Source organism: Triticum urartu, chromosome 6A (genome assembly GCF_056163025.1).
Source record: "Triticum urartu cultivar PI428250 chromosome 6A, HENAU_Tu73, whole genome shotgun sequence".
Taxonomy (NCBI): Eukaryota; Viridiplantae; Streptophyta; class Magnoliopsida; order Poales; family Poaceae; genus Triticum; species Triticum urartu.
The window spans coordinates 25,303,268-25,330,654 of record NC_141878.1 but is presented as its reverse complement, the minus strand read 5'-3'; the positions used below and the strand labels follow the sequence as shown (position 1 = coordinate 25,330,654).

The window sequence follows — 27,387 nt, the reverse complement described above, 5'->3', positions numbered from 1 at the left end:
TTACACATGCCCTGGGAAATCCTGAACACCTGGGAAGAACACGAGGCAAGGGCGCTATTCCGTGGTATGAGGGGTTTTCGGACTGGAACACCGACTACAGAACCCGTGCGAGAAGGAAGATTGCGGAGGAGAAGCAGAGGAAGATGGAGGAGGAGAAGAGGAAGCTGGACTATGAACGCCTTCAAGGCCTAGAATCAGCGCACGCGGACTTGGCAGTCAAATTCCAGCGGCAGCAGGAGCAGATCGACTCACTTAGCCAGCAAAGGGGGTCTCAGCAGCTGCAGTAGCTAGCGGATGATCCAGCATTGGATAGCACCGCCCCATCCATGCCTAGAAGCAGCGTGGGTTCCGCCCCGGGCGACGCAATGCTGGATAGATACCCCGTGGATGACATCACAGAGAACACTAATTGCGAGCTACATTTCAAAATGAAGAACATATCCATGAAGGTGGCAGACGCCGTTGCTTTTACAAATCCCCCCGAGGCAACCTTCCATTGCAACCCGATTCCAGCGGGCTATGCTCGTGTCTTGGTTGATGAGGTGGTGGACCCATATTCGAGGCTACAGCTTGACATTCCTGGAGGTGACGACGAGCCACATTGAGAGAGGCCATACATCGTGTCATCCTATGGAGAAAGGATAGCATCGTCTTTCGAAGGCCACCGACAACGCGTCACCCGACTCCTCGTCGAAGTCCGCCACCGAGTCAGCAGACTCCCGCTCCTCCAAGTCCACCAACGCGTGAGGCCACTCCTCCTCCTCCAAGTCCGGCAAAGTGTCAGGCCACTCCTCCTCCAAGTCCGACACAGCGTCAGACGTCCACTCCTCCTCCAAGTCCGGCACAACCTCAGGCCACTCCTCCTCCAAGTCCGGCACAGTTTCAGGCCACTCCTCCTCGTCCAACTCAGCCCTGTCAGTCGTCTCCGCCGCCTCAGCAATCGCAGAAGAGACACCCCGCAGCTATGGTGCGTAGCGGTACGAGTTGAGGTCATAGTACAGGAAGTACAGGCGGAGGCAAGCGATATAAATATGGTCCAAGCGTCACTACTCCTCTTCCTCAGAGGGCTTACGACAAGACCGAGGAGCAAACCAATGCCATAGTGCGGGCATAAGTCGACGCCCATTTTGGACCGAAACCGCCATCGCCGCCAAGGGAGAAAGTGCCTGTGGAAAAGATTGACCACTTCATTCGTATGGCTCAACCACCAGCTTCTAAGCCTGTTGACATAGACTATGAGCACCACATCAGGAAGTTAAATCGAGCACGTCTACAGAAGGAGGCGAGCTCGAGCTCGAGCAAACAACAAGCAGCTGTCAAAAAATGCGGGAAAACAATTGCCCAGCTGGGGGAACAGGCGGCGCAATCGATCCCCCGCTTGTTGTGCCAGCAACACGTGACAGTACGCGCGCCCAATATTATTGTGTGCAAACAGTTTACGTTCCCGAGGTGGGCGATGTGGTAATAACCCAGGAGCATATAATGCAGGCTGAAATTCTCAACATCACTGTTGGACAACTCCTCGAGATCGAGGACATGCCTGTGCTTAGAGAGGAGGAAATAAAATGGAAATATGTCCGGGGCGAACCTTTGGTCAAGCCAGAAGAGGTCAAGAAGCTCCCAACGAGAATGTATGAATTGCATCAATGGTACATGGACATTACCAAGAGATCCAATCGAGAGTCCCTCATGGTGAATGTCGAGAAGGATCATTACTACCATCAGAAAGCTGTGGCCGTTGAGTATTCTGAACTGTTTCAGTTATACAGTCAAGACGCACTCGACAAATCTATCGTCAGTTGCTATTGTCTGTAAGTGATTTCTTTCTGTAATTTAAGTCTCAAGTTAGCTGTAGTGATCCTTTTGATCAATCATTACCTGTAATTATCCTTACTATATTCTTTTCTGTTGTATTATGCAGGATGAAGATGTATGAAATGAAAAAGGGTGGATGCTATGGCATTGGGTTCATTGACCCAAACACCGTTAATGAATACACATGGAAAATAGATCCATATCATAAAAAGCATGTAGAGGACAGCATGTTAGAGTTCTTGAAGCGCCTCAAATACAATGAAGATATACTACTTTCTTACAACTTCCAGTGAGTCACACTGTCTTGTACTACAAATTCTCTGTTTTTGCCTACTAGCTAGCTACATATTTTTGCTTACATATGTCCGCTTAATTAAGACATGCAAACGTGTGTGCGTGCAGATTTCACTGGATCTTGTGTATCATTAAAGTTGATGCCAGAACAGTCGAAATACTGGACTCATTACTTAAAAAACAAAGTGACTATAACATCTTGTTTGGGATAGTCAACATGTAATTTCAATCATTATTAACTATATATCTCGGCCTATTTAGTTCGTCATTTCATGATATGAACTATTTAGTTAATAACCCCTTTATTCATTTTCTTTTTTCGGCGGGCAGGGCTTGGGCAAGGTTCATCAGCGTCACTCCAGGCGAATGGAAACAAAATCTGAAATGGTTTCGACCCAAGGTAAGTAATTAAGTAGTACTAGCTAGCTAGCTAGCTGCCATCTCTTTAATTATCATGCTTAATTAATTATTATCTGATCAAATTCCATTCTCGTAAAGGCCTTGAAGTAGGCGCAGGGGACTGATCTGTGTGCATTCTGCGACTGCGAGAACATTCGCATGATGGCATCCGAAAGGAGCAGATCTCAAAGACAGGAATAGGTACGCTTGTCAGAACACTATTCACAATTTTTACACCATTATCGATATCTAGTCACACAACTAATACACATGCATATTGATCTCCTTCTTAACAGTTCAGAGAGGTGCGGGACAAGCTCCTAGAAACGGAGCGCGTAGAAGCACTTCAAGAGGAAACAGTGGGATTTTTGCTCGACCAGGTCATAAATCCGAAGGGAGAATACTATTACCCGCTACCGCCCCCATGAACCACTTCCAATTGTCATCGTGCTCCGAAGGCACCAATTAGGCTAATGCCACTGGCTCCGAAGACAACATGCATATGTAGGAGAAATTATATATAGCTATACATGTGTGTATGTGTGAATTAATATGGTGGTTTGTGAGACATTGATGCATGATATATATATGATTGGTTCTACTAGAAATTCTATATATATATATATATATATATATATATATATATATATGCATAACATGTACAATGTGTAGTATCGTAAAATACCAGCAAACAAAAAAGAATTAAAATAGAAAACACAAAATTAAATGAAAAACAAATCATAAAACCAAAAAAACCCCAAACCTTTTAGTACCGGTTGGTGTTACCAACCGGTACTAAAGGGCTCCCGGCCCCCGGAGCTGACTCGTGCCACGTGGTTGCCCTTTAGCACCGGTTTGTGCTGAACCGGTACTAGGGGGGGGGGGGGGCTTTAGTGCCCACACTTTAGCGCCGGTTATGGAACCAGCACTAAAGGATTTTACGAACCGGTGCTATTGTCCGGTTCTGCACTAGTGGCGGTTCCCATTTGGTTGTTTGTTTTTGCGAAGAATATCTCGCTTATTGCTAGATATACCATGTACTCGCCTCTAGCAATCTCGACATGGGTCATGGCTCGGGCAACGTATGGGAGTTTGCCTCCCTGGTTTTGCCTCTTGTTTTCTACGGGATGGATGGTTTATGTGCATATATTTTCTGTTTAACTCTCGTTTCCCACTATTTTTTTTCTTGTTTTCCTGTTTCTTTCACCTTAATTTTTCTTTCGTATTTATTTTTCTATTCCTTTTTTCTTTTTTATACATTTATTGTTTTCCCTTTTGGGGTTTCCTTTCTCCTGTTTTTTCTGTTTATTTCTTTTTGCCTTTTCCCATACCATTTATGAAATCACTTTATAAAAAATGGTCCCCATGTATCAAGATATGTTTTGTCATGCACTCCCTCCGTTCCATTATGTACTGCATATAGATTTTTTTAAAAGTCAAACCTCACCAACTTAGACCTATTTTTTAAAGAAAAACATTGACATCTAAATTGCCAAACATATATATCATTATACTCCTCATAAGAGATAGTCTCATACTACCTCCGTCCAGAAATAATTGTCGCTCAAACGGATGTATGAAGATGTATTTTAGTGCTAGATACATTTGTTTGAGCGATAGTTATTTTTGGACGGAGGGGGTATTTTATATATTTGGTATTCCATATATAAATATTTATCTCTATAAATTTGGTCAAATTTGCAAAGTTTGACTTTTCAAAAAATCTATATGCACTACATATTGGAACGGAGAGAGTATTAAAAATGTGCATGTGTATTAAAAACGTTCAACATGTATTAATATTTTATTATGTATTAAAAATATTAGCTACTTATTAAAAGATGTTCTTTGTGTATTAAAGAATCATTTATTGTTTAAAATTTTTGACGTATTTCAAGAATGTTTTACAATTTATTGAAAATGACAAGACTTTACTTAAAAAACATTATTGTGTGTAAAAATATTTATATTTCTCTAACAATAATCCACTTGTTTTTTAAAAAGACCATGTACTAAACATGTTCTTCGTGTACTAAGAAAATGTATTTTGGGTATTAAAAATAATTAAACTTTATTGGAATTATTCATCCTGTATTTAATAATATTCATCATGAATCATCACAAAACACCCGCCTAGTGCCTAGTGCCTTTCGATCTGGACCTTTAGTACAAACCATTAACAAGGTTCTATGTATGGATACTATTTCATGAACAAAATCAGGAAAAAAAGACACAAAAGATCTTAGAAACCAAACACAATTGGTTTGAATGATATTTTGTTTTATTTTGAGAAACTTCCATATTATAAATTTAAAAGATTAAAAACAATAAAGTTGCTAAGATAGAGTATTCTATTTTACTCTAATCACATATTGTATTTATTTTGAACTTCTAATCTCTAACAACCTTCTATCTATGAATGTTATTTCAGGAACAAAATCAGCATGAAAGAAATTGAAATGATTATAGAAACCAAACACAACTGGTTTTCTTTTTGAGAAACAGCCTATAAAATTAAAAGATAAATAGAAAAAATAATTGTTAATCGTAAAAAATCTCTATTTATTCGCAGCATATCTGAGCTTAAAATTTGTACAATGTAGTACCTTGAGGATTTGCTACATCTCTTTTGGGGTGATGTTGTTGACTTGATGGCTAAATCTGTTACATTGTAGGATGAGAATCCAAAAGCACACATGGAGGAAATGCGAACCACAACTGGAGTGAATAAATGAGGTCGGGATGAAACTTTTGTCGGCGCAAGGTGCTTTTCTTCATGATCATCAAGGATACTAAGTATCAAGTCAGAAATGTAAGACCATGGAGTTTGTTATATGTCGCCAAGGAAGTGCCCGAGATCATATGGCTATCTTCACTATAGAAAGAAAACAATAACTGGTAGTCTTGTTTGTGTTGGACACGCTGATTATTACATGTTGGTACACTCATTTTCCAAGCTTGCAGAGGTTGATATTAGGGTTATTCATGCTAGTGTGCTAAAACTTGAGGAGACTTGCCTAGATAGAAGAAAGAATAGGCAGAAGCTTGGATGCCTTGCAGAATCTACCAAGCTAAGCAAATGATGCTCAAAGACATGTTTCAGGCTGCCGTTTTGGATGGATTGCCAATTTGCCAAGTCAGTAAACTGGTGATGGGTTATCATTCTATTGTCGAGAAAAGAGATTATGTTTGTAGTTCGGGTCTCATGATCCTGAACCAGAAGGGTCCAAATAGCGGACTCTCTTGCAAGATCTTGCTAAAAAAGTGACCAGGAACACCAAACTGTATCTGTACTTGTACCAACGATTCCCATGGAGATGCCCGTACACCCCTAGTTCTCTTTGGTGCAAGCTTTGCCAAAAAGTTCTGTATAGTCATCGCCTGCCAGATTTACCAGCTCCAATGTAAGAAATATCCATGGCCAAGGCCACCAGGAGGTTCATTTTAGTTTACCAGTTTTCACTCTTTCTTACTAATGGAAAACCCACATCACGGTTTGTAGCTAGGCATATGTGGTTCGTAGTCCTTGTGTTGCCAAGAAATGGTTGGCGCCTATGGTCACTGCTTATATCGTCAATTGTTATTTTTAATACTTGGTTTTTTTTTCCTCCGCATAGGCATGGCTTTGGTCTTATATGACTTTGCTTTTTGCCGGTGTGGTCGGTTAGTGCGTGTGTTTATTGGTTGTGTGCATCCTAATTATGCAGAGGCCGGGTGTGTTTAAATTATGATTGTATCCCTCCATGCTACGTTACGAGTCAATAAGAAAACACCCTTTTTGAAAAAAAAACTAGGCATATGTTGTTGTACCAGAATGTTTTCGCCTCATGTCCATGGAGCCTTGGTTCTTTTTTACTACTGGATTTAGCTAAGGGTATACCTCAAGTTGTATTGGTTCTCTTGTACCTCAACTGCATCTTTAGCGCTGCAAGTTGTTCCTTCAGACAATCAAATCATTTTTTTCCACTCCACCTTTTCTATTTGTCGAGCTTCAGTCCCCTCTAATCATTTCTCTCATTCTGACTTCTGTTTTTTGGCAGGAAAATGCGTTCATCTGCATTTGTGGCTTTTGCATCTATTTTGACTTTAACAGCAGGAGCTCTGCTTCTGCATTAACAGGGGAAGGGATCATTTGCTAAAGATCAAGAAAATTTGAAATGAAAATGATTCAAGCAGGACCCAGCTAAAACCGCCAAATTTAGCATTGCATTCACCTAGCAATCCTCTCCAAATATTCCGTCAAACTCCCTATGATATCCGCAAGGTTTGAATGCATGTCAACTACAGTGGCAGCTCAAATGCCTCTGTTCCTGGCACTGCTTGTTGCACCCTCCGAAATTTTCAAATTCCTCCAGGCTGCCTCGCAGCATGATGTCCGTTTGCTTTTATATGGCACCAACGGTAGAGGTTTGAATTTTTTATATGGCGCCAAAATGAGTAGAGAAAATGAGAAAGCTAACAAAGCCTGGACATTAATTTTTGATATGACGCAAGATTCATGAACTAACTATAGAAATTCAAACTAAAAACTTCTATGTAAAGAATCTGATGTGACATGCAAGCACACCTTGAACATTAAAGTAAACAACAACAATACTATTTCTTCAGATTCACGCGGCACAACTCTTACAAGGTAGTAACATCATCTAACACAAATGAGGAACAGCTCCCGTAACCAAAGATGGCGAATTGTGAATGGTTCTTGCCAATGCATGTAACTTAGAATTCATATATCCATACAAATGTACAATACATAGAGAAATGAATCAATAGAATAAACACATGGGTGCGCTGCCTCTAATTTGTCGCTTCTTTTTTTTGCGAAAAGCCTCTAATTTATCTCAAGAAGCTAATCTGAATCTAATGCATTGTGACTTTCTGAGCACTAGCGGTCAAGCTGTTCTTGGCCTCTTGCCATATGGATGACAAGTCCACCAAGGAAAAAACTTGGAATGATTGTTTCAGAAATTAACAAGGCTCACCAACTTCAGTTTTACTCAAATGGCAGCAACAGTATATAGGTTAAGAGGAAAACTCATGAATTTAGCTGGCAGTACAGAATTTCAAACTGCAAAGATTGTAGATTTAAAATCAGCAGTTTCTATCTGCAGACTTGGAAACAATCAGAGTAGATAAAATGACAGCAAATTAAATTAGACAAACCATCATAGGAGAAACTTGCTGACATAAACAAATGGCATCAAGAAGAGTCTGAACTCTGAAGCGACACGCAAGCACAGACGAACATTGATTCAAACAGCAACATCACTATTTCTTCAAGTCCGCAAGCAGCACAATTCTTACAGAGATTGTAACATCGTACTGTTGCCAACTACGTACACGACGCCTGCCACCATCAGCTCATGACACAGACGATGAAGCCTAGGATGAGGTGAACTTGGTGACGGCCTTAGTGCCCTCAGAGACGGCGTGCTTGGCGAGCTCGCCGGGGAGGACGAGGCGGACGGAGGTCTGGATCTCCCGGGACGTGATGGTGGGCTTCTTGTTGTAGCGGGCGAGCTTGGCGGACTCGCCGGCGAGCTTCTCGAAGATGTCGTTGATGAAGGAGTTCATGATGGACATGGCCTTGGAGGAGATGCCGATGTCCGGGTGCACCTGCTTGAGCACCTTGAAGATGTAGATCTTGTACGTCTCCACACCCTTCTTGGCCTTGCTGCCCTTCTTCCTGCCCCTCGTCTTCCCCTCGCCGCCGGCCTCCTTGGACGCCGGCGCCCGCTTCTCCGCCTTGGGCTTCTTCCCCGCGGTGGTCTTCTCGGCCGTGGCCGCCGCCGGCTTCTTCTCCGCTGCCTTGGGTGCCATGGGTGCTGGTGGTGGTGGTGGTTCGAGCGTGGGGCTTGGTGTGGGACGTGAGGGGGTTGCGGATGCTGTGGTGTGTAGAGACGGAGGGGGCGGCGAGGTTATGTAGGGAGCGGGGAGAAGGAGGAGGGAGGTGGGCGGGGAGGCTGGTGCCTCGGATCCATGCCGTGGACTGGTTCCAGCCGTTCGGTGATGCTTGAGACGGACGGACCCGATGCCCTTGGGCGCGGATCGATGACGTGGCGAGAACGTACGTGGGCGCGGCGGCAGACGACGACCTCGTGCTGGAGCGGCGCGGATCGATGGCCGGTTTGGCTGGAGGATGCTCAAGAGAAGAAATTCACACGCCACAGGTCTCTCACTAATGATTTTTATTTTATTTTTAGGGAGGTCTCTCTCTATTGGTATCTTTTAGGGAGGTGTTCCTGTTGATTCATCAACAACGGGATACAGAAGATGGGGCAGTCTTTGTTTTTCTTTAGAGTTAAGGTTGTGTTCGGCAGCTCTCCGCTCTGCAGCTCCGCTCCTCGAGCGGTCGGAGCAAAATGGCCCGCAACCTAATTTTTCAGAGTTGATAAACTGGCGCTCCGTGCGCTCCCGTATCCTACGAAGGCGGATGACTGCCGAATAGGGCCTAGGTATGAGAGTTATTATTTTGCAAAAAAAAAAAGAAGTTGGAGAGTTGTCAAATCCATAGATTAGAACCCTACAAAAAAAAACATCGATTAGAAATGGGTATTACAAGAACAACCCAAATAGGCAATGCACCGCATAAGCATGTGCTAAAAAAGAAGAATAAAAAAAGGGCCGCTCGGCTATTGAGAAAAATCACGCCATATCTGAACGGCTAGGGCCTAGTTAGACTGGGCATGAAAGACCACATTTCATACAACATGCCGGAAAGGCAACACCTACTACACACCCAGCCACACACTTGAGCGCCTTCGCCGCTACCAGACTGCACACCGAGATTTGTTGCATTAATTCGGGCTAATCACAAGATTTGTCTGTGAACCACGACGACACCAGATAGGAATGATATGTCTGATAAATCAAACATATGTCGCTTCGATCCCACGAGGTTGGCTCACATGGCTTACCCCGACGCACCTCTCATGTAAAGGATGCTCCTACTACCCACCGTCGATGAATCATCATCGTCGACCCCATGTTTGCCTCACGGGCGAAACCACGCTAGTCGTCGCCGACCAACTCCACAAGCCGTGCGTCCCTTCGACCGACACATCCAAAGCTATGCCCTCAAGAGGGAATGCGTGTGACGCTAAGCAAAGCTAACAACACTGTCATCGCCCAATTCGGTAAAAAACAGATCTAGGTTTTCCACCGTAGCTTGTTGAGAGGGAAATGGAGGATTGCCACCTTGATGCCTCCAACAAGGAAATGATGCTCGAATTCACTGTCGTTGGAGTATAGATTTCGCTGGCAACCTCATCCTCCAAGCCCCAGGACTCGGTCAACCCCCCTAACAAGTCATCTGCGCGTTGAACCACTCGCTTAAGCCAACTCCAACACACAACCCCAAATGGTCCGCGGCGTCCGTTTAGGGATAAAGGGCATAAAATGCGTCCCAACGCACAGGAGCAAACGGACAAATGTTTGTTTTCTGTCCGCTTTCGACCCATTCCCGACCCAAATTTGGGTCGTGTTTGCATCGAAACAGACACTACACGGATGGGCGGGACACACACCCTTGTCCTCCCCTGGCCCACCCGTTGAGCACATAGACGCCCACTTTCCCTCCATTTCCCCCAAACTCTCCCGTGCTCCCCCTCCACTCTCTCCTCCATGGCCGGCGGCCCGAAGTATCCCGACGACCCGAACGCTACCGCGCAGCCCGTGGCGAAGAAGAAGGGTACCAATAAGCCGTGGTCGGAACTCACGCCGGCGGAGCTTGCAAAGCTCGACTGTCGGTGTCAAAACCGGCGGATCTCGGGTAGGGGGTCCCGAACTATGCGTCTAAGGCGGATGGTAACAGGAGGCGGGGGACACGATGTTTACCCAGGTTCTGGCCCTCTTGATGGAGGTAATACCCTACGTCCTGCTTGATTGATCTTGATGATATGAGTATTACAAGAGTTGATCTACCACGAGATCGTAGAGGCTAAACCCTAGAAGCTAGCCTATGGTATGATTGTATGTTGTCCTACGAACTAAACCCTCCAGTTTATATAGACACCGGAGGGGCTAGGGTTACACAGAGTCGGTTACAAGGGAGGAGATCCACATATACGTATTGCCAAGTTTGCCTTCCACGCCAAGGAAAGTCCCATCCGGACACGGGACGAAGTCTTCTTGTATCTTCATAGTCCAACAGTCTGGCCAAAGGATATAGTCCGGCTGTCCGGAGACCCCCTAATTCAGGACTCCCTCAGTAGCCCCTGAACCAGGCTTCAATGACGATGAGTCCAGCGCGCAGACTTGTCTTCGGCATTGCAAGGCGGGTTCTTCCTCCGAATACTCCATAGAAATTTTTTGAACACAAGGATAGTGTCCGGCTCTGCAAAACAAGTTCCATATACCACAGTAGAGAGAATAATATTTCCACAAATCCAATCTGCTGACACGTTTGACAGCATGACATCATACCACGGCCCGGTCATTATTCGAACTGTTTTTCTCAGCCAGCACTGCACATATCGCGAGGCGGTTTTCTTGACACGTCTTGTCTAAGCAGAGATCGTGTCCCCTTATCACATGATTCTCATCAATACGGGTATGGGTAACCCAACCGCGCCATCAATTACGGCGTTCGGGGAATAAGCGATTTTACCAGGTAAGTGAGGAGGCGCATCGCCTCCTCTGCCTTTATAAAGGGACAAAGATTCACCCTTTTTACCCACGCCTTCTTCCTCCTTGCTTATCCATTCTCGCACACTCGAGCTCCAGCGCCCAAGTTCGCGTCTTTCTCCTCAAACCACTCCAAGCATGTCCGGAGCAGGAGGCAAGTGGATGGTCTCCTCCGTCACAGAGGAGAATATCACAAAGCTACGGAAGCCGGATATCTGGCTGCGGACATCGCGCACCAGCTGCCAGATGCGGGGCAGATCATCCCTACACCCAAACCCCATGAGAGGGTAGTTTTCCTTACCCACTTTGTCCGCGGACTGGGATTTCCCCTTCACCCGTTTATCCGTGGGCTCATGTTCTACTATGGGCTGGATTTTCATGATTTGGCCCCCAATTTCATCCTCAACATCTCGGCGTTTATCGTCATGTGTGAGGCCTTCCTCCACATCAGGCCCCATTTCGGCCTGTGGCTGAAGACCTTCAATGTTAAACCGAAGGTGGTGGTCGGCCAGCAAGCAGAGTGCAGAGGCGCCATGGTGGGAAAAATGCCTAACGTCACCTGGCTCGAAGGCTCCTATGTGGAGACCATAAAGGGGTGGCAATCGGGGTGGTTCTACATCACCGAGCCGCGCGACACCAACTGGGTGGCGCCCCCCGAATTTCGATCCGGAATCCCCACGTGGCTCACTTCCTAGAAAGAGAAGGGCCTGTCCTAGGGTTCCCCGGTAGAGCTGACCGGACTCCGGACCTGCATCAAGAACATGATGAGCAAGAAAATCAAGCTCGTCAACGTGGTCCAGGTCATGCTCTTCCGCCAGATCCTCTCGTGTCAACGACGGGTATTCAATTTATGGGAGTTTGATCCGGCCAAGCACCAGATGCTGTGAGAGCTCTTCGACACGACGCACAAGGACGTCTGGAAGGTGCTGTTCAAGGGCATCGAGGTACCTCCTCCCCTTACCAAGAACCGCGGACTCAGCGCAAAGCGCCATGCCAATCCGGTAAGTTTTTATATCTCATAGGATATTTATTTGCCCAGTTTAATCATGTGTGGGATCTAAGCTTCCATGCCCTTAACAGGACTGGGTAGAGACAGCGGAGCAGATCGATTGCCCAGCCCCCCTGCCTGAAGATCCTGCAGATGCTCTCCTAGCGGAGATGCTGGTTCTGGCACCTTACGAGGTGCCGGTGAAGAAGGCCAAGAAGAAGGCCACGGGGACCCGAAAGGGTCTCCGGCGCAAAGTTATATCGGACTCATCGTACGACAACTCTGAGGCGCACTCCTCCCACGAAAATGAGGAGGAGGAAGAGGAAAGTTCTCCCCCCCAACCGTGGGAGACAAGAAAAGGAAGGCTGCCCCAACCGGGGAGGCCGAAGGGTCCAAGAAGGGAAGGACCCTCCTTCCGGACTGCTCCATGACGGCGGCCTACAGTGGCGATGAGTGGTTACCCAGGGATAAGCCCCTGGCGACGTCGTAAGTATCCGGATACCATAGTAATTCATGGTATGTTTTATTGCACTGCTTCTCCTTACGCCGAATATGATTATGCAGTCCGTCCCGAGCCCGTCTCGACGTATCTTCGTCGGACGGTTCTTTGGACTCGTTGGATATGAATAGCGATTCACTTCCGACCGCCTCCACCCCTTGCCCTACGGACAAAGTCGAGGTGTTGTCTCAAAAGGCACCGAGCCGAGGGAAGGTAGTCCTGGGGATGCCTCGAGGCGACCTTCCGGACCCTGGGCGCAAAGGGAGCAAGACTCCCACGGGCTCCAAGTTCGACCCCCAGCCGAACACTGCGCCGGAACCTTCGGTGGTTCCGGACTGGTAGGCGATCCCCCATTAAGAGGGGCAAGCCGCCCGTGCCGGTGGCCTCTGTCCATCCAGAGGCACCGGACAACTTGCTAGAAGCGCTTTGCGGCGCTTCCATCGACGAAGAGCACCACACTATCAAGAGTGCGGTGTTCGAGAAAGTTCAGTCCGCCAAAAATGGACTAACCAAAGCTTGTGCCAGCCTCCTAACAGGCTTTGAGGTAAGCAATCAAAATATAGGAAACCGCATAGACAGTAGCCCCTGATGCCCTATTTGGCGTTCGCAAAGAAAGGTCGAATAGAGGATCAAATAATGACTCAGGAGTCTAATCAAAATATGTCTATGTGCATATGCAGGCTTCACTGCTGGCCGCTGCCGCACGTACTACGGAGGTCGCTGCACTGAAGCAGGACCTTGGGCGGTCCGAGAAAGAGCTCGGCCTTACCAAGAGGCAGCTCGAGGAGAGCAAATGTAAGCAATACCTTGTCTATATATTAAAAAGAAATTCGGTTGTAAAGTAATAGGATCATCATGAATTTGCCAGGGGCCATGACCGAGGTGGCGACCCTGAAGAAGGCGCTGTCCAAGGCCGAAGACAAAGCGACCAAGGAGCGTATTGAGCGGGAAAAGCAAGAATCCCGGGTAGGCGAGGTGCAGCAAGAGCTCGAGGCTCTTGCCAAAAAACACGAGTCCTTGGAGCTTGACTCTAAGACGCGAGAGTCTGAGCTTGCGAAGGCGCTCGAAAGCGCACGGAGCACCAAGGCTGAAGCCCACAAGGCCCTCCAGGAGATTGATGCGGTGAAGAAGATAGCAGCGGGTAAGGCATTCATTATGCAAAGCAAGCATGTGAAGGAAACTTTCCTTTTACTTACCCGAGTTCGGAGCTCTCCAGGAGCGTTCGCAGATCGTCCCTGCAGTGTACTGGATGCCGCGGAGTTTTACCGAGCTGAGGAGGGGAGCTCGACGGAAAATTTGTTCTGGTCTCAGTATACTGGGACTGAACACCCAATGCCCTTGAGCGACCAGCTGAAGCAACTGGTCGAGCTTCACAAGGCGGCTGAACATGCCATGAAGGGTCTTATAGTCCGGATGTGGCCTGGCGATCCTGTGCCTGGCAGCTAATTCGGTCTGGTGAGGCGGCTTGTGGATGCCTACCCATGGCTTGAAGTCATAAAGTGGTCCGTCTGCATCGAGGGTGTGCGCAGGGCTTTTGCCCGGGCGAAGGTGCACTAGGCGAAGCTGGACGCCGTAAAGCTGGTGAAGGAGGGGCCACCAGAGGGCAAGGAGCATCGCTGCCCCGAAATGTATTATGACAATGTCCTGAAGGGTTCCCGCCTTGTGGCGGAGGAATGTGCTAGAGATGTAATTTTTGAATGAACATGCTCATGTGATCCTGTAATGTGAAACGAGTTCATTTGCGCTATGCAACGCTTTTTGAATTTAAAATATTACCTTCTATGCGGTCGTTTATAAAATCTGAGAGTTGACCAGTCGTCGGCTTTTGCCCCCATGTAACTAGTACTGGGGTGTTCGGGATAAACCTGAGCACTCTTTATCCCAATTTTGGGTCGTTCGAGGGAGGTGTTCAACACAACGAACCAGGCAATCGGACTATAAGGCTTTATCACTCTCACTTAGCCATAGAAGTCTACAATTTTAAATTTTGGCGAAGCCCCTAGTATTCGGAAGGCCGAATTTGGAGCGCTATTATACGCCTAAGTCGGGCAAGGCCGACTCCTCGCCCGAAGTGGAAAAAGTCTTTAAGGACTTGAGACCTCTCGAACAGCGACCAGCTCTCGCCTTATCATGACAGTCAGTTTTCGACTTTCTCTACTGAGGTGCTCGTCCGGAAGAACCGGGACACAATCGCAGTACTTCTCCCAGCGCTACCTTAGCCGATATAGCGGAATGTAAGGTACCAAAACATGGGAGCCGGGCAAACCCAACTATTGACCCAAGACATGATTCGGAGCTGATGCATATAATGCTATAAGTTCGGGGTGTCGCACTGTCGAAAGTGTTCGGACTTTTTACGCCATATTATGGGGTAAACGAAAGCCCCTGGCGTACTGACCATACCAGAATGTACGGGTGCAAGTTATCATAAATGAACATATAAGAAAAAAGGGGTGGATAATGCAATAATAGGTTAATGATATGCATTGTTATTTAAATAATACGTCGAAGCGTACTGATACAAGTAGTGCAATAAGCAAAAAATAGGACTATTTGACATGTCCTATCCAAGGGCAAGCTGCGTATGGTTAGTAAAAAGCGGGTATACCGATCATTATTAGAGACCACCTGGGGGTTCCCTTGTACGTCTTAGCTTCTTGCCTCCTTGGTTGTTCCTTCCCGTAATGTGTCCGGCAGTCATACTGTCGGAAAGGGCTTCCAGAGAGTAAGGTCCTGAAAGAGGAAAAATGACAAAGGTATGCAGCCCCTAGGGCGGTTAAGCCGCATTGCGGGACGTGCCCTGATCGTGCCCCCGCCTATGCCCATGGTATTTTCAATGCGTAATTATGTGCGCGCGGCACGGATTTCGTCGCTTGACTGGGACTGGGACGGGGGCCGAATTGCTAGGCGAGCTCTGAACGTGCCAGGCGATCCTGTTGCAGGTTACTCCGGACTCGCTTAATGGTGTCCGGGTGCTGTATCGCCGAATTGGTGGTTTTCCTTAAAAGGCTGCTTTGTGCTTCTGCTGCGAGGGCCGCAGTGTGCTCTTCCGTGCGGAGCGAGCGTTCTGTGTTTCCATTGACTGTTATGACCCCCCTAGGTCCTGGCATCTTGAGCTTGAGGTATGCGTAATGCGATACCGCATTGAATTTTGCAAATGTGGTTCGTCCGAGTAGTGCGTGATATCCACTGCGGAACGGGACGATATCGAAGATTAACTCCTCGCTTTGGAAGTTGTCCGGAGATCCGAAGACCACTTCTAGTGTGATTGAGCCCATGCAATGGGCCTCTACACCTGGGATGATGCCCTTAAAGGTGGTTTGGGTGGGTTTGATCCTCGAGGGATCTATACCCATTTTGCGCACTATATCCTGATAGAGCAGGTTCAGGCTGCTGCCGCCGTCCATAAGGACTCGAGTGAGATGAAATCCGTCGATGATGGGGTCTAAGACCAATGCGGCGGATCCGCCATGACGGATACTAGTGGGGTGGTTGATACGTCTCCGTCGTATCTACTTTTCCAAACTCTTTTGCCCTTGTTTTGGACTCTAACTTGCATGATTTGAATGGAACTAACCCGGACTGATGCTGTTTTCAGCAGAATTACCATGGTGTCATTTATGTGCAGAAACAAACGTTCTCAGGATGACCTGAAACTTCACGGAGCCACTTTTTAGAAAATAAGAAAAATACCTGCAAAAGATGAAGGCCAAGGGGCCCACCACCTCTCCACAAGGGTGGGGGCATGCCTGCCCCCCTAGGGCGCGCCCCCCTACCTCGTGGGCCCCCTGTTGCCTCTCCGACTCCAACTCCAACTCCATATATTTAGTTTTGGGGAGAAAGAAATCAAAGAGAAGAAATCATCGCGTTTTACGATACGGAGCCACCGCCAAGCCCTAAAACCTCTCGGGAGGGCTGATCTGGAGTCCGTTCGGGGCTCCGGAGAGGGGAATCCGTCGCCATCATCATCATCAACCATCCTCCATCACCATTTTCATGATGCTCACCGCCGTGCGTGAGTAATTCCATCGTAGGCTTGCTGGACGGTGATGGGTTGGATGGGATCTATCATGTAATCGAGTTAGTTTTGTTAGGGTTTGATCCCTAGTGTCCACTATGTTCTGAGATTGATGTTGCTATGACTTTGCTATGCTTAATGCTTGTCACTAGGGCCCGAGTGCCATGATTTCAGATCTGAATCTATTATGTTTTCATCAATATATGAGTGTTCTTGATCCTATCTTGCAAGTCTATAGTCACCTATTATGTGTTATGATCCGTTAACCCCGAAGTGACAATAATCGGGATACTTACTGGTGATGACCGTAGTTTGAGGAGTTCATGTATTCACTATGTGTTAATGCTTTGTTCCGGTTCTCTATTAAAAGGAGGCCTTAATATCCCTTAGTTTCCGTAAGGACCCCGCTGCCACGGGAGGGTAGTACAAAAGATGTCATGCAAGTTCTTTTCCATAAGCAAGTATGACTATATTCGGAATACATGCCTACATTATATCAATGAACTGGAGCTAGTTCTGTGTCACCCTAGGTTATGACTGTTACATGATGAACCGCATCCGGCATAATTCTCCATCACTAATCCATTGCCTACGAGCTTTTCATATATTGTTCTTCGCTTATTTACTTTTCCGTTGCTATTGCTATCATCACTACAAAATACCAAAAACATTACTTTTACTATTGTTACCTTTTCCTACCGTTATCACCACTATCATATTACTTTGCTACTAAACACTTTGCTGTAGATATTAAGTTTCCAGGTGTGGTTGAATTGACAACTCAGCTGCTAATACTTGAGAATATTCTTTGGCCCCCCTTGTGTCGAATCAATAAATTTGGGTTGAATACTCTACCCTCGAAAACTGTTGCGATCCTCTATACTTGTGGGTTATCAAGAATACTTTCTGGCGTCGTTGCCGGGGAGCATAGCCCTATTCTTTGAGTCACTTGGGATATATATCTGCTTATCATTATGAAGAACTTGAGAGATCCAAAAACCAAGATCTATCCCTCAACTACGAGGGGAGGTAAGGAACTGCCATCTAGCTCTGCACTTGATTCACCTTCTGTTATGAGTAAGCTTGCGACACCTACACCTGCTTCTGCTATTCATTCTGATATGTCGCATGTTATTGATGATGCCACTTCTGCTATGCATGATACTTATGATGAAACTACCTCTATGCCTGATACTACTGTGCCACTTAGTGATTTTCTTGATGAACAACTTGCTAGGGCTAGAGAGATTGAAAATATTGAATCTGATGATACTGATGAAAGTGATGATGAAGAATCACTTGTTATTCCTAAGGGTTATGTTTTTGATCAAGAAGCTTCTTTAGCTATTTTAGCTTGCAAAAATAGAAATGAACTCAAAAGGTTATTAGCTAAATGGAGTAAGCAATCTCTAAATGCTAGAATGAAACCTGACCCTCCTTTTGCTACTTCACCTATCTTTGCTAAATGGTGTAAACAATCACGGTGATGTTGAAGACCCTCAACGCCATTGCAACATTCAGGTGACCGATGAAGAAGTCACTGAAGGTGTAAAGAAAATTTTGAATGAATTGGAATTAGTCTGTAGTCAAACCGGCTTGAACCCCTTCTATACTAAGAACAAACCGCCTGCTGTAAGCACTATACTTCCTTTTCATCTTTGATATTTTTAATTTTCTCAAACTGTAATCCTTCTTCTGTGTATGTATGTATGCATAGGGTGATGATCCCTTCTGGAAACGGAAATCCGTAGAGAAAGCAGCAAAACCAACCGGGGATAAAATGGTCAAACCATCTCGCCCCCAAAACCAAAGCTGTCAAGCGGGCGTTGATGAAGCTATGTACCTAGGGTAGGGTCATGGACATGTCCTAACTGCCCTACCCAAGGACATCTCTAGAATAAATCACCTTTCAATCGACTTGGAGGTGTTCCACTCGACAGACTCGAAGACACTCGACCAAGAAGCAATCACTCGACCAAGATCCAACCACTCGACGACGAGGAGACCTAAAGTCACTCCGCACGCTAACGGTTGGTCATTAAGTAGCTTTTATGGTCATCATAGCACTTTATTAGGGGCGTTACCAGTAACGCCCGACCTTAATGTACTTAAAACCCTGCATAACTGAGGGCCGGAGGGGTCTGGTGAACTCTATATAAGCCACCCCCCTCCTCAGTGTAAAGGGTTCGCACCCCTGTAATTCATACACACATAATCCAGTCGACCGCCTCTGGGCTCCGAGACGTAGGGCTATTACTTCCTCTGATAAGGGTCTGAACTCGTAAACCTCGTGTTCTTACAACTACTCCATAGCTAAGATCTTGCCTCTCCATACCTACCCCCCAACATTACTGTCAGACCTAGAACCACGACAGTTGGCGCCCACCTTGCGGCGGTGTCTTAGCGATTTGTTGGAGGAGTTGCGATCTTTTCCGATCCAAATCATCATGGTTTCTGGCGGAGTTTTGGTGGAGGGCCGCGAGATCCGTCTTGGCGTGCTCACGTTCATCGTCGACGACTCCGCTTGGCTTCAGGAGGCTCCGCTCGACGTCGACGCACTCCCTGTCCGCGGGGCAACGCACTTTCGCGCGTGCGTTCGCGACGTCCTCTTGCGGCAACCGTCGACCCATTATCGGTCGGCCCCTGTGTTGTCCTCCCTCCTTGTTTCCCGCCGGCGCAAGCGCTCCGGTCGGTCGAGACTTCAGCGGTGGGTGAAACACGCGGTGGCACGCCAGTCGGCCACCCCTCAAGTTGCGGTGATCGAGCCCAACGAATCTCTCTACGGTCTGTTCGTCCTGTCGACTGGCTCCGCAGAGACCGCATCCGAGTGCGACAGCAGTGATCCGGCGGTGAAGGTTCTGATGGTCGATGGACCGCGCAGTCCTCCTGGTTTTCCCCGCACCGACGGAGGCGCAGGTGGAGGCGACCCGTCGCATCCCCATGAGGAATATCTCCCCGAGCCTCTCACGTCGCTGCAGAGAGAAGAGCTTCGTCGCCCGAACATGGATGCACTGCACACTCCTATCGTTGGAGAAACTTCCGAGGCTCGTGCCTTGGAGGACGCGCGCCTGGCAAATTTGGTCGAGCGCACTCGACTGGAGAACCTCCAGCGAGCACTCGACGAGCGTGCGTGACAACGGGTTCCAGAATCCAGCTGACGTCAGCTCTTTCCGCCTCCGCAGGTATATCGAACTCTGATTTAGAATTTAGCAGCTGCAACCCGTATAGCAGAGTCGATTCAACCTTCCCAGTCAGAGGCTGGCAGAGGCTTGTTGCAGATCAGAGCGTTACTCCGGGCAGCAGGAGACCAGAATTCCGTTGTTTCTCAGTCGCGGAACAGGATTCATAGCAGATCCATTGCTGCAGACACAGTCCAGTCGGCTCATAGCCCAAGATTGCCCCCGAGGCGTGAGGGACGTGGGGACCAGCGTGATCAGTACGGAAACCGTGAGCAGTATGATCACCGATTCGATCATGACGATCGACGTCGAGTGCCCACCCCTCCCCCGAGGAGTGGATCGTATGTGCCTCGACAGCAGGATGGCAGGCGCCCTCATAGTGTTGGGCGAAGGATTCCAGTCGACCCCAAGGAACCAGGCTTTGATGCGAGATCCATTCTCGTTCAAGGTTTGGTCGACAGGAACAGAGCTCACCGAGAAGGTCACGACAGAGATGCACCTACCAGCAGCAGAGTACATGTTTCGGGGCCAGAGTGCTTTAGTAGAGCCATCATGGCCGCTATGATTCCTCCCAACTTCAGGTTGGCGACTGGAGTTAGTAAGTTCACTGGTGAGTCCAAGCCCGATACTTGGCTTGAAGACTACCGAGTGGCTGTACAGATCGGCGGTGGCAATGATGAAGTGGCCATGAAGCACCTGCCTCTCATGTTGGAGGGCTCGGCTAGAGCGTGGCTGAATCAGTTAGCACCCAGCAGCATTTACACTTGGGAAGATCTCGGCCGAGTGTTTGTCACCACATTTGAAGGAACATGCAAGCGACCGGCAGGGCTGACGGAACTGCGGTCTTGCGTGCAGAAGCCGAATGAAACTTTGAGGGATTACATCCAGAGATGGATCATGTTACATCACACGGTAGAGAATGTGCCCGATCACCAAGCAGTCTGTGCCTTCAAAGAAGGCGTCAAGTACAGAGAACTGAATCTGAAATTCGGTCGAACCGGAGACATGTCTCTGAATCGAATGATGGAGATTGCCACCAAGTACGCTAATGGTGAAGATGAGGATCGACTCCGGAGTGGCAAGCACAAGTCAGTCGCCCAAGAAACCGGAGGAGGAAATTCCAATCGGAAACAGAAGCGAAAAGCCGAGCCAACTGCTCCTGGGGAAGCCTTGGCTGTAACTCAAGGAAAGTTTAAGGGGAAACCAAAGGGCCTTGCAACCCCAAGAAAGTTAAAGACCAAGACGGAAATGATGTGTTGGATTTGCCATGTCACATCCACACGAAGAAAGATGAAGAGGGTAAGCTCATTTACCCGAAACATACCACTCGACAGTGTCGGCTCTTGATCCAGCAGTTCCAGGGAAAACAACCCAAAGATAAGGAAAAGGAGTCGGACAAAGTTGAGGACAAGGAAGACAGTGATGATGGATACCCCCAGGTCAATTCCACCTTGATGATTTTTGCTGATGTTAAAAGCAAAAGTTGACTGAAAGTTATCAACCATGAGGTGAATATGGTTGCTCCGGCGACACCCAGTTATCTGAAGTGGTCTCAGACTGCCATCACATTATCCCAGTCCAATCACCCAACGCACATTGCCACCCCTGGGAGGCAAGCTTTGGTGGTCGACCCAGTTGTTGAAGGCACTCGACTGACCAAAGTCTTGATGGATGGTGGCAGTGGTTTGAACATACTGTATGCGAGACGTTGAAAGGGATGGGCATTCCGATGTCCAGACTCAATACCAGCAACATGAGTTTCCATGGAGTCATTCCTGGGAAGAAGGCTGAGTCACTTGGTCAAATTGCTCTTGATGTGGTTTTCGGTGATTCCAAGAATTACCGCAAAGAAAAGTTGACGTTCGAAGTTGTGGATTTCCAGAGTGCTTATCACGCTATTTTGGGCAGGCCAGCTTACGCACGCTTCATGGCTCGACCATGTTATGTGTATCTCAAATTGAAGATGCCTGGTCCCAAAGGTGTGATCACTGTTACGGACAATCGGAAGAAAGCAGAAGAGTGTTTTCAAAAAGGCCCAAAGATCGCTGATGCTCAGATGGCGGTGGTGGAGCTGCAGGAGTACCAGAAGACTGCAGACCCAAGTGATTTGTTGCGAACCAAGAAGCCCGCTATAGAATCAGCTTTTTAGTCGTCTGGTGAAACGAAGCCGGTTCACATTCACCCGACCGATCCCGGTGCTGCTCCGACTCATATCTCAACAACACTCGACTCCAAATAGGAAGAAGCGCTCATCCAGTTCCTTCATGAGAACTGGGACATCTTCGCATGGAAGCCTTCTGACATGCCGGGTGTTCCTAGGGGGCTGGCTGAGCACCGCCTACGAGTTGACTCAAAAGTGAAACCTGTCAAAGAACATCTCCGACGGTCCGCCGTCCAGAAGAGAAAGGCTATTGGTGAGGAGGTGGCTCGGCTCTTAGCAGCGGAGTTCATCCGAGAGATTTACCACTCCGAGTGGCTCGCCAATGTTGTCATGGTCCCCAAGAAGGACAAGTCACTTCGCATGTGCATTGACTTTAAACATATCAATCGGGCCTGCCCGAAAGATCATTTTCCTCTCCCCCGCATCGACCAGATAGTCGACTCGACTGCGGGATGTGAGCGATTGTCTTTTTTAGACGCCTATTCCGGGTACCATCAGATCCGTCTGTATGGACCTGATGAGATCAAAACAGCTTTCATCACTCCATTCGAGTGCTTCTGTTATGTTACCATGCCATTCGGCCTCAAGAATGCCGGATCCACATTCATGAGGATGATTCAGAAGTGTTTGTTCACTCAAATCAGTCGGAATGTGGAAGCATACATGGATGATATTTTGGTCAAGTCATGGAAGGGTTCCGACCTGCTGACTGACCTTGCTGAAACCTTTGCCAACCTCAGGAGATATGATATCAAGCTTAATCCATCAAAGTGCACATTCGGAGTTCCTGGCGGAAAGTTACTCGGTTTACTCGTTTCCGAACGGGGAATTGATGCCAATCCAGAAAAAGTCGGTACTATACTCCGGATGAAACATCCTGTGCGAGTGCACGACGTCCAGAAGCTTACTGGTTGCTTGGCCGCTTTAAGTCGATTCATCTCTCGTCTCGGTGAAAAGGCATTGCCTCTTTACCGACTGATGAAGAAGTCAGACAAGTTCGAGTGGACTCCTGAAGCCGATGCAGCGTTTGCAGAGCTCAAAGCTCTGCTCTCCACCCAGCCGGTGCTTGCTGCTCCAATCAGCAAAGAGCCTTTGCTGATTTGCATCGCAGCCACGGGACAAGTCGTCAGTACGGTACTTACGGTCGAGCGGGAAGAAGAAGGAAAAGCCTTCAAAGTTCAGCGCCCAACATATTATGTTTCTGAAGTTTTGACCCCGTCGAAGCAAAGATATCCTCATCATCAGAAGCTTGTATACGGGATTTATATGACCACAAAGAAGGTTGCTCACTACTTCTCTGATCATTCCATTACAGTCGTCAGCAACGCTCCATTATCAGAGATCCTGCACAACAGAGATGCAACTGGTCGAGTGGCAAAATGGGCGATTGAACTCCTTCCTCTAGATATCAAATTTGAGGCAAAGAAAGCTATCAAGTCCCAAGCAATAGCAGATTTCGTCGCCGAGTGGATTGAACAACAACTGTCGACTCAGGTTCACTCGGAGCATCGGACCATGTTCTTCGACGGTTCCAAAATGCTGAATGGTTCCGGTGCCGGGGTAGTATTGGTCTCCCCCCGAGGAGATAAGCTCAGATATGTTCTTCAAATCCACTTTGATTCCTCCAATAATGAGGCAGAATATGAAGCACTTTTATATGGGTTGCACATGGCCATTTCACTCGGTGTCTGTCGCCTCATGGTCTATGGCGACTCAGATTTGGTGGTTAATCAAGTGATGAAGGAGTGGGACGTCAGAAGTCCAGCCATGACTGGTTATTGCAATGCAGTGAGAAAGCTGGAGAAGAAATTCGAGGGGTTAGAACTTCATCACATACCCCCACTGAAAAATCAAGCAGCTGATGATTTGGCGAAAATAGGTTCCAAAAGAGAAGCCATTCCCAACAATGTGTTTTTGGAACACATCCACACACCATCAGTTCAGGAGGATCCCTTCACTGAAGAAGCCCCGCGGCCAAAAAGTGCCACGGATCCGATTGAAGTTGAAGTTCCAGCTGTGGTCGACCTGATCATGGAAGTTTTGGTCATCACTCTCGTCTGGACGATACCGTACATCGTGTACATCCTAATGAAAGAACTCCCAGAGGACGAAGAAGAGGCTCGACAGATTGTCCGTTGATCCAAGACCTTTACAGTCATAAAGGGACAGTTGTATAGAGAAAGCGCGACTGGAGTCAGTCAGAAGTGTATAACACCAGAAGAAGTCCAGTTAATCCTTGATGATATCCACTCGGGGACCTGTGGTCATCATGCGTCCTCTCGGACCATTGTGGCTAAAGCATACCGAGCGGGATTCTACTGGCCAAGGGCGAACGAAATGGCGAAAGAGATAGTCGACAAATGTGAAGGATGTCAGTTTTACTCCAATATGTCGCACAAACCCGCGTCAGCCCTGAAAACCATTCCACTCGTTTGGCCCTTCGCTGTTTGGGGACTAGACATGGTTGGACCACTGAGAACGAGCAGGAGCGGCTTCACTCATGTGCTAGTAGCAGTCGACAAGTTCACCAAATGGATTGAAGCTAAGCCTATCAAGAATCTTGATGCTTGCACTGCTATCAGTTTCATCAGAGAGTTGATATTCAGATATGGAGTTCCGCACAGCATCATCACTGACAATGGGTCAAACTTCGATTCTAACAAATTCAGAGCCTTTTGCGCCTCTCAAGGCACACGAGTCGACTATGCTTCAGTCGCTCACCCCCAGTCGAATGGACAAGCAAAAAGAGCAAACGGCTTAATTCTCAAAGGACTGAAACCCCGACTGATGCGCGATCTCAAGCATGCAGCAGGTGCATGGGTCAACGAGCTTCCATCAGTTCTTTGGGGATTGAGGACAACCCCGAACTGATCGACTGGAAGAACCCCATTCTTTTTGGTCTACGGAGCCGAAGCAGTTTTGCCGAGTGACATGCTTCACAACGCACCCCGAGTCGAGCTCTACTCTGAAGATGAAGCAGAACAAGCCCGGCAGGACGCAGTCGACCTCCTGGAAGAAGAAAGAGAAATGGCCATGATCCGATCGACCATCTATCAGCAGGACTTGCGTCGATTCCATGCCAGAAATGTGAAGAGTCGAGCCTTCCAAGAAGGAGACTTGGTCCTCCGAGTGGATCAACAGAAACCACACAAACTCGCTCCTACTTGGGAAGGTCCCTTCATAGTCACCAGAGTCCTCCACAATGGAGCGTACCACCTTTATAATGTTGATCGCCAGATTGATGAGCCACGAGCCTGGAATGCGGAGCTGCTCCGCCCCTTTTATACTTGAATTCTCACTCGGATGAGATGTAATAAGAAAAACTTCTGTAGTTTATTTATCAAAGACAAGAGCGTTATAATTTTCCCAGTGATTGTTATTGCTTTTGTTTGCGTGAGAAATCCCCCAGTGGGTGGCTTAGCTGCGAATCCGTTTCGCCTAAGTTTGTAAAAATAATTTCCTACCGAGTGGTGAGCCAGCCTCTCACTTGGAGGCTTAGCTACGAACCTGTTTCGCCTAAGTATTTGAAAATCCTACCGAGTGGTGAGCCAGCCTCCCACTCAGGGGCTTAGCTGCAGTCCAGTACTCGCCTAAGTATTTGAAAATCCTACCGAGTGGTGAGCCAGCCTCCCACTCGGGGGCTTAGCTGCAGTCCAGTACTCGCCTAAGTTTGAAAAATCCTACCGAGTGGAGAGCGACCCTCCCACTTGGGGGCTTAGCTACAGTCCAGTACTCACCTAAGTTTGAAAAATCCTACCGAGTGGAGAGCGACCCTCCCACTCGGGGGCTTAGCTGCAGTCCAGTACTCGCCTAAGTTTGAAAAATCCTACCGAGTGGAGAGCGACCCTCCCACTCGGGGGCTTAGCTACAGTCCAGTACTCGCCTAAGTTTAAAAAATCCTACCGAGTGGAGAGCAACCCTCCCGCTCGGGGGCTTAGCTGCAGTCCAGTACTCGCCTAAGTTCGAAAAATCCTATCGAGTGGAGAGCGACCCTCCCACTCGGAGGCTTAGCTGCAGTCCAGTACTCGCCTAAGTACGAAACACATCCCGATCCGCAAGGACGACGAGGTGCAGGTCGACTGCCACCTTCTCCTTGGGAGCTTCGCCACAAATACAACGTGCGCTCCATCCCAATCCGCAAGGACGACGAGGTGCATGTTGACTGCCACCTTCTCCTTGGGAGCTTCGCCACAAATACAACGTGCGCTCCATCCCAATCCGCAAGGACGACAAGGTGCAGGTCGACTGCTACCTTCTCCTTCAGAGCTGCGCCACAAATACAAAAGTTGTCTCGAGTGAAGAACGAGTTCCACTCGACGGAGAATTCATGAAGATATTCAACGATAAACCAACTTCAGATAAATCTTAAAGGTTCCAGACCGCAGATTGAAGTGCTCGGGCATTCAGCCCGAAAGAGTTTAACGGTTACAAAAACCACTCGGCATTCCGAGGCAAATTTAAGGTGGGGCATAAAAGTTTGTTCACTCCGCAGGAGGAGGACTGGCAGGTTCGACGAACTCGTCCAAGTCGACGCCGTCGGCGATCTGAGTGGCTGCAGCAATAAAAGTCTCCATAAAAGATCGGAAGTCATGCCTCTGGGTCTTGGCGACCTTGATTGCTGCCAGCTTATCTTGTCGCACCTCCTTGCAGTGGACACAAACCAAAGACAGAGCCACATCAGCACCACACCGGGCAGAAGATTTCTTCCACTCCTGCACTCGACCAGGGATCTCGTTAAGTCGAGTCATCAGAGACTCGAGATCATTCTGGAGCGTGGCCCCTGGCCAAAGTGCCGTGTCGATCCGTGACGTGGCGACCTTCAGTCGAGCCAAGTAGTCCACAACACCGTCGATGCGTGATTCCAGTCGGAGCAGATTCATGGCAGTTTCATCTTTCATGGGAGAGTTGATGGGGTCCAAACCTGGATCAATCCGCCCGGTCTCCTCCTCGAAGTTCTGGCAAAACTCTGCATTCACGATCCAAGGATAAGTCAATTTTCGTATGCTGAGTCGACAAAAAAAACATCAGTCGGAACAAAATGTATACCTTCAAACTTGATGGACAACTTCTTGGCAAGGCTCCTCAGATAGCTCTCCAGATCGTCCCTCCCGCGAGCGATGCCTTCCATCTTCTCGTACAGGTTGACCTGGTCCTTCTTCAAGCGCGTGCACTCCTTGTTGGCTTCGTTCAGGGCAGATTTCATCTTGGCGTTCTCTTCTTCCAATTGGCCGACTGAAGCCAGTTTCTGTTCAGCCAGAGCGGTTCTGTCATCAGCTTTCTTTTGAGCAGCAGCCAAATCCTGATCCTTCTTCGCCAGAGCTTCATTCAGTTTTTCTGCAAAGAAATGGTGCTTGATTCAGAAAGAGCAGAAGGGTACTCAAGCCTAAGACAAACCAGTCGACAAGCTCG

General features: G+C 47.9%; 1 protein-coding gene across 1 annotated transcript; it reads right to left on the bottom strand.

The window, feature by feature from the left end:
- Positions 1-7,755: 7,755 nt before the first annotated feature.
- LOC125513746 (histone H2B.2-like) lies at positions 7,756-8,420 on the bottom strand. The gene has a single exon (XM_087528526.1). It carries the CDS (start codon positions 8,326-8,328, stop codon positions 7,891-7,893), a length of 438 nt encoding a protein of 145 aa, XP_087384652.1. The 5' UTR covers positions 8,329-8,420; the 3' UTR covers positions 7,756-7,890.
- Between the last annotated feature and the right edge of the window lie 18,967 nt (positions 8,421-27,387).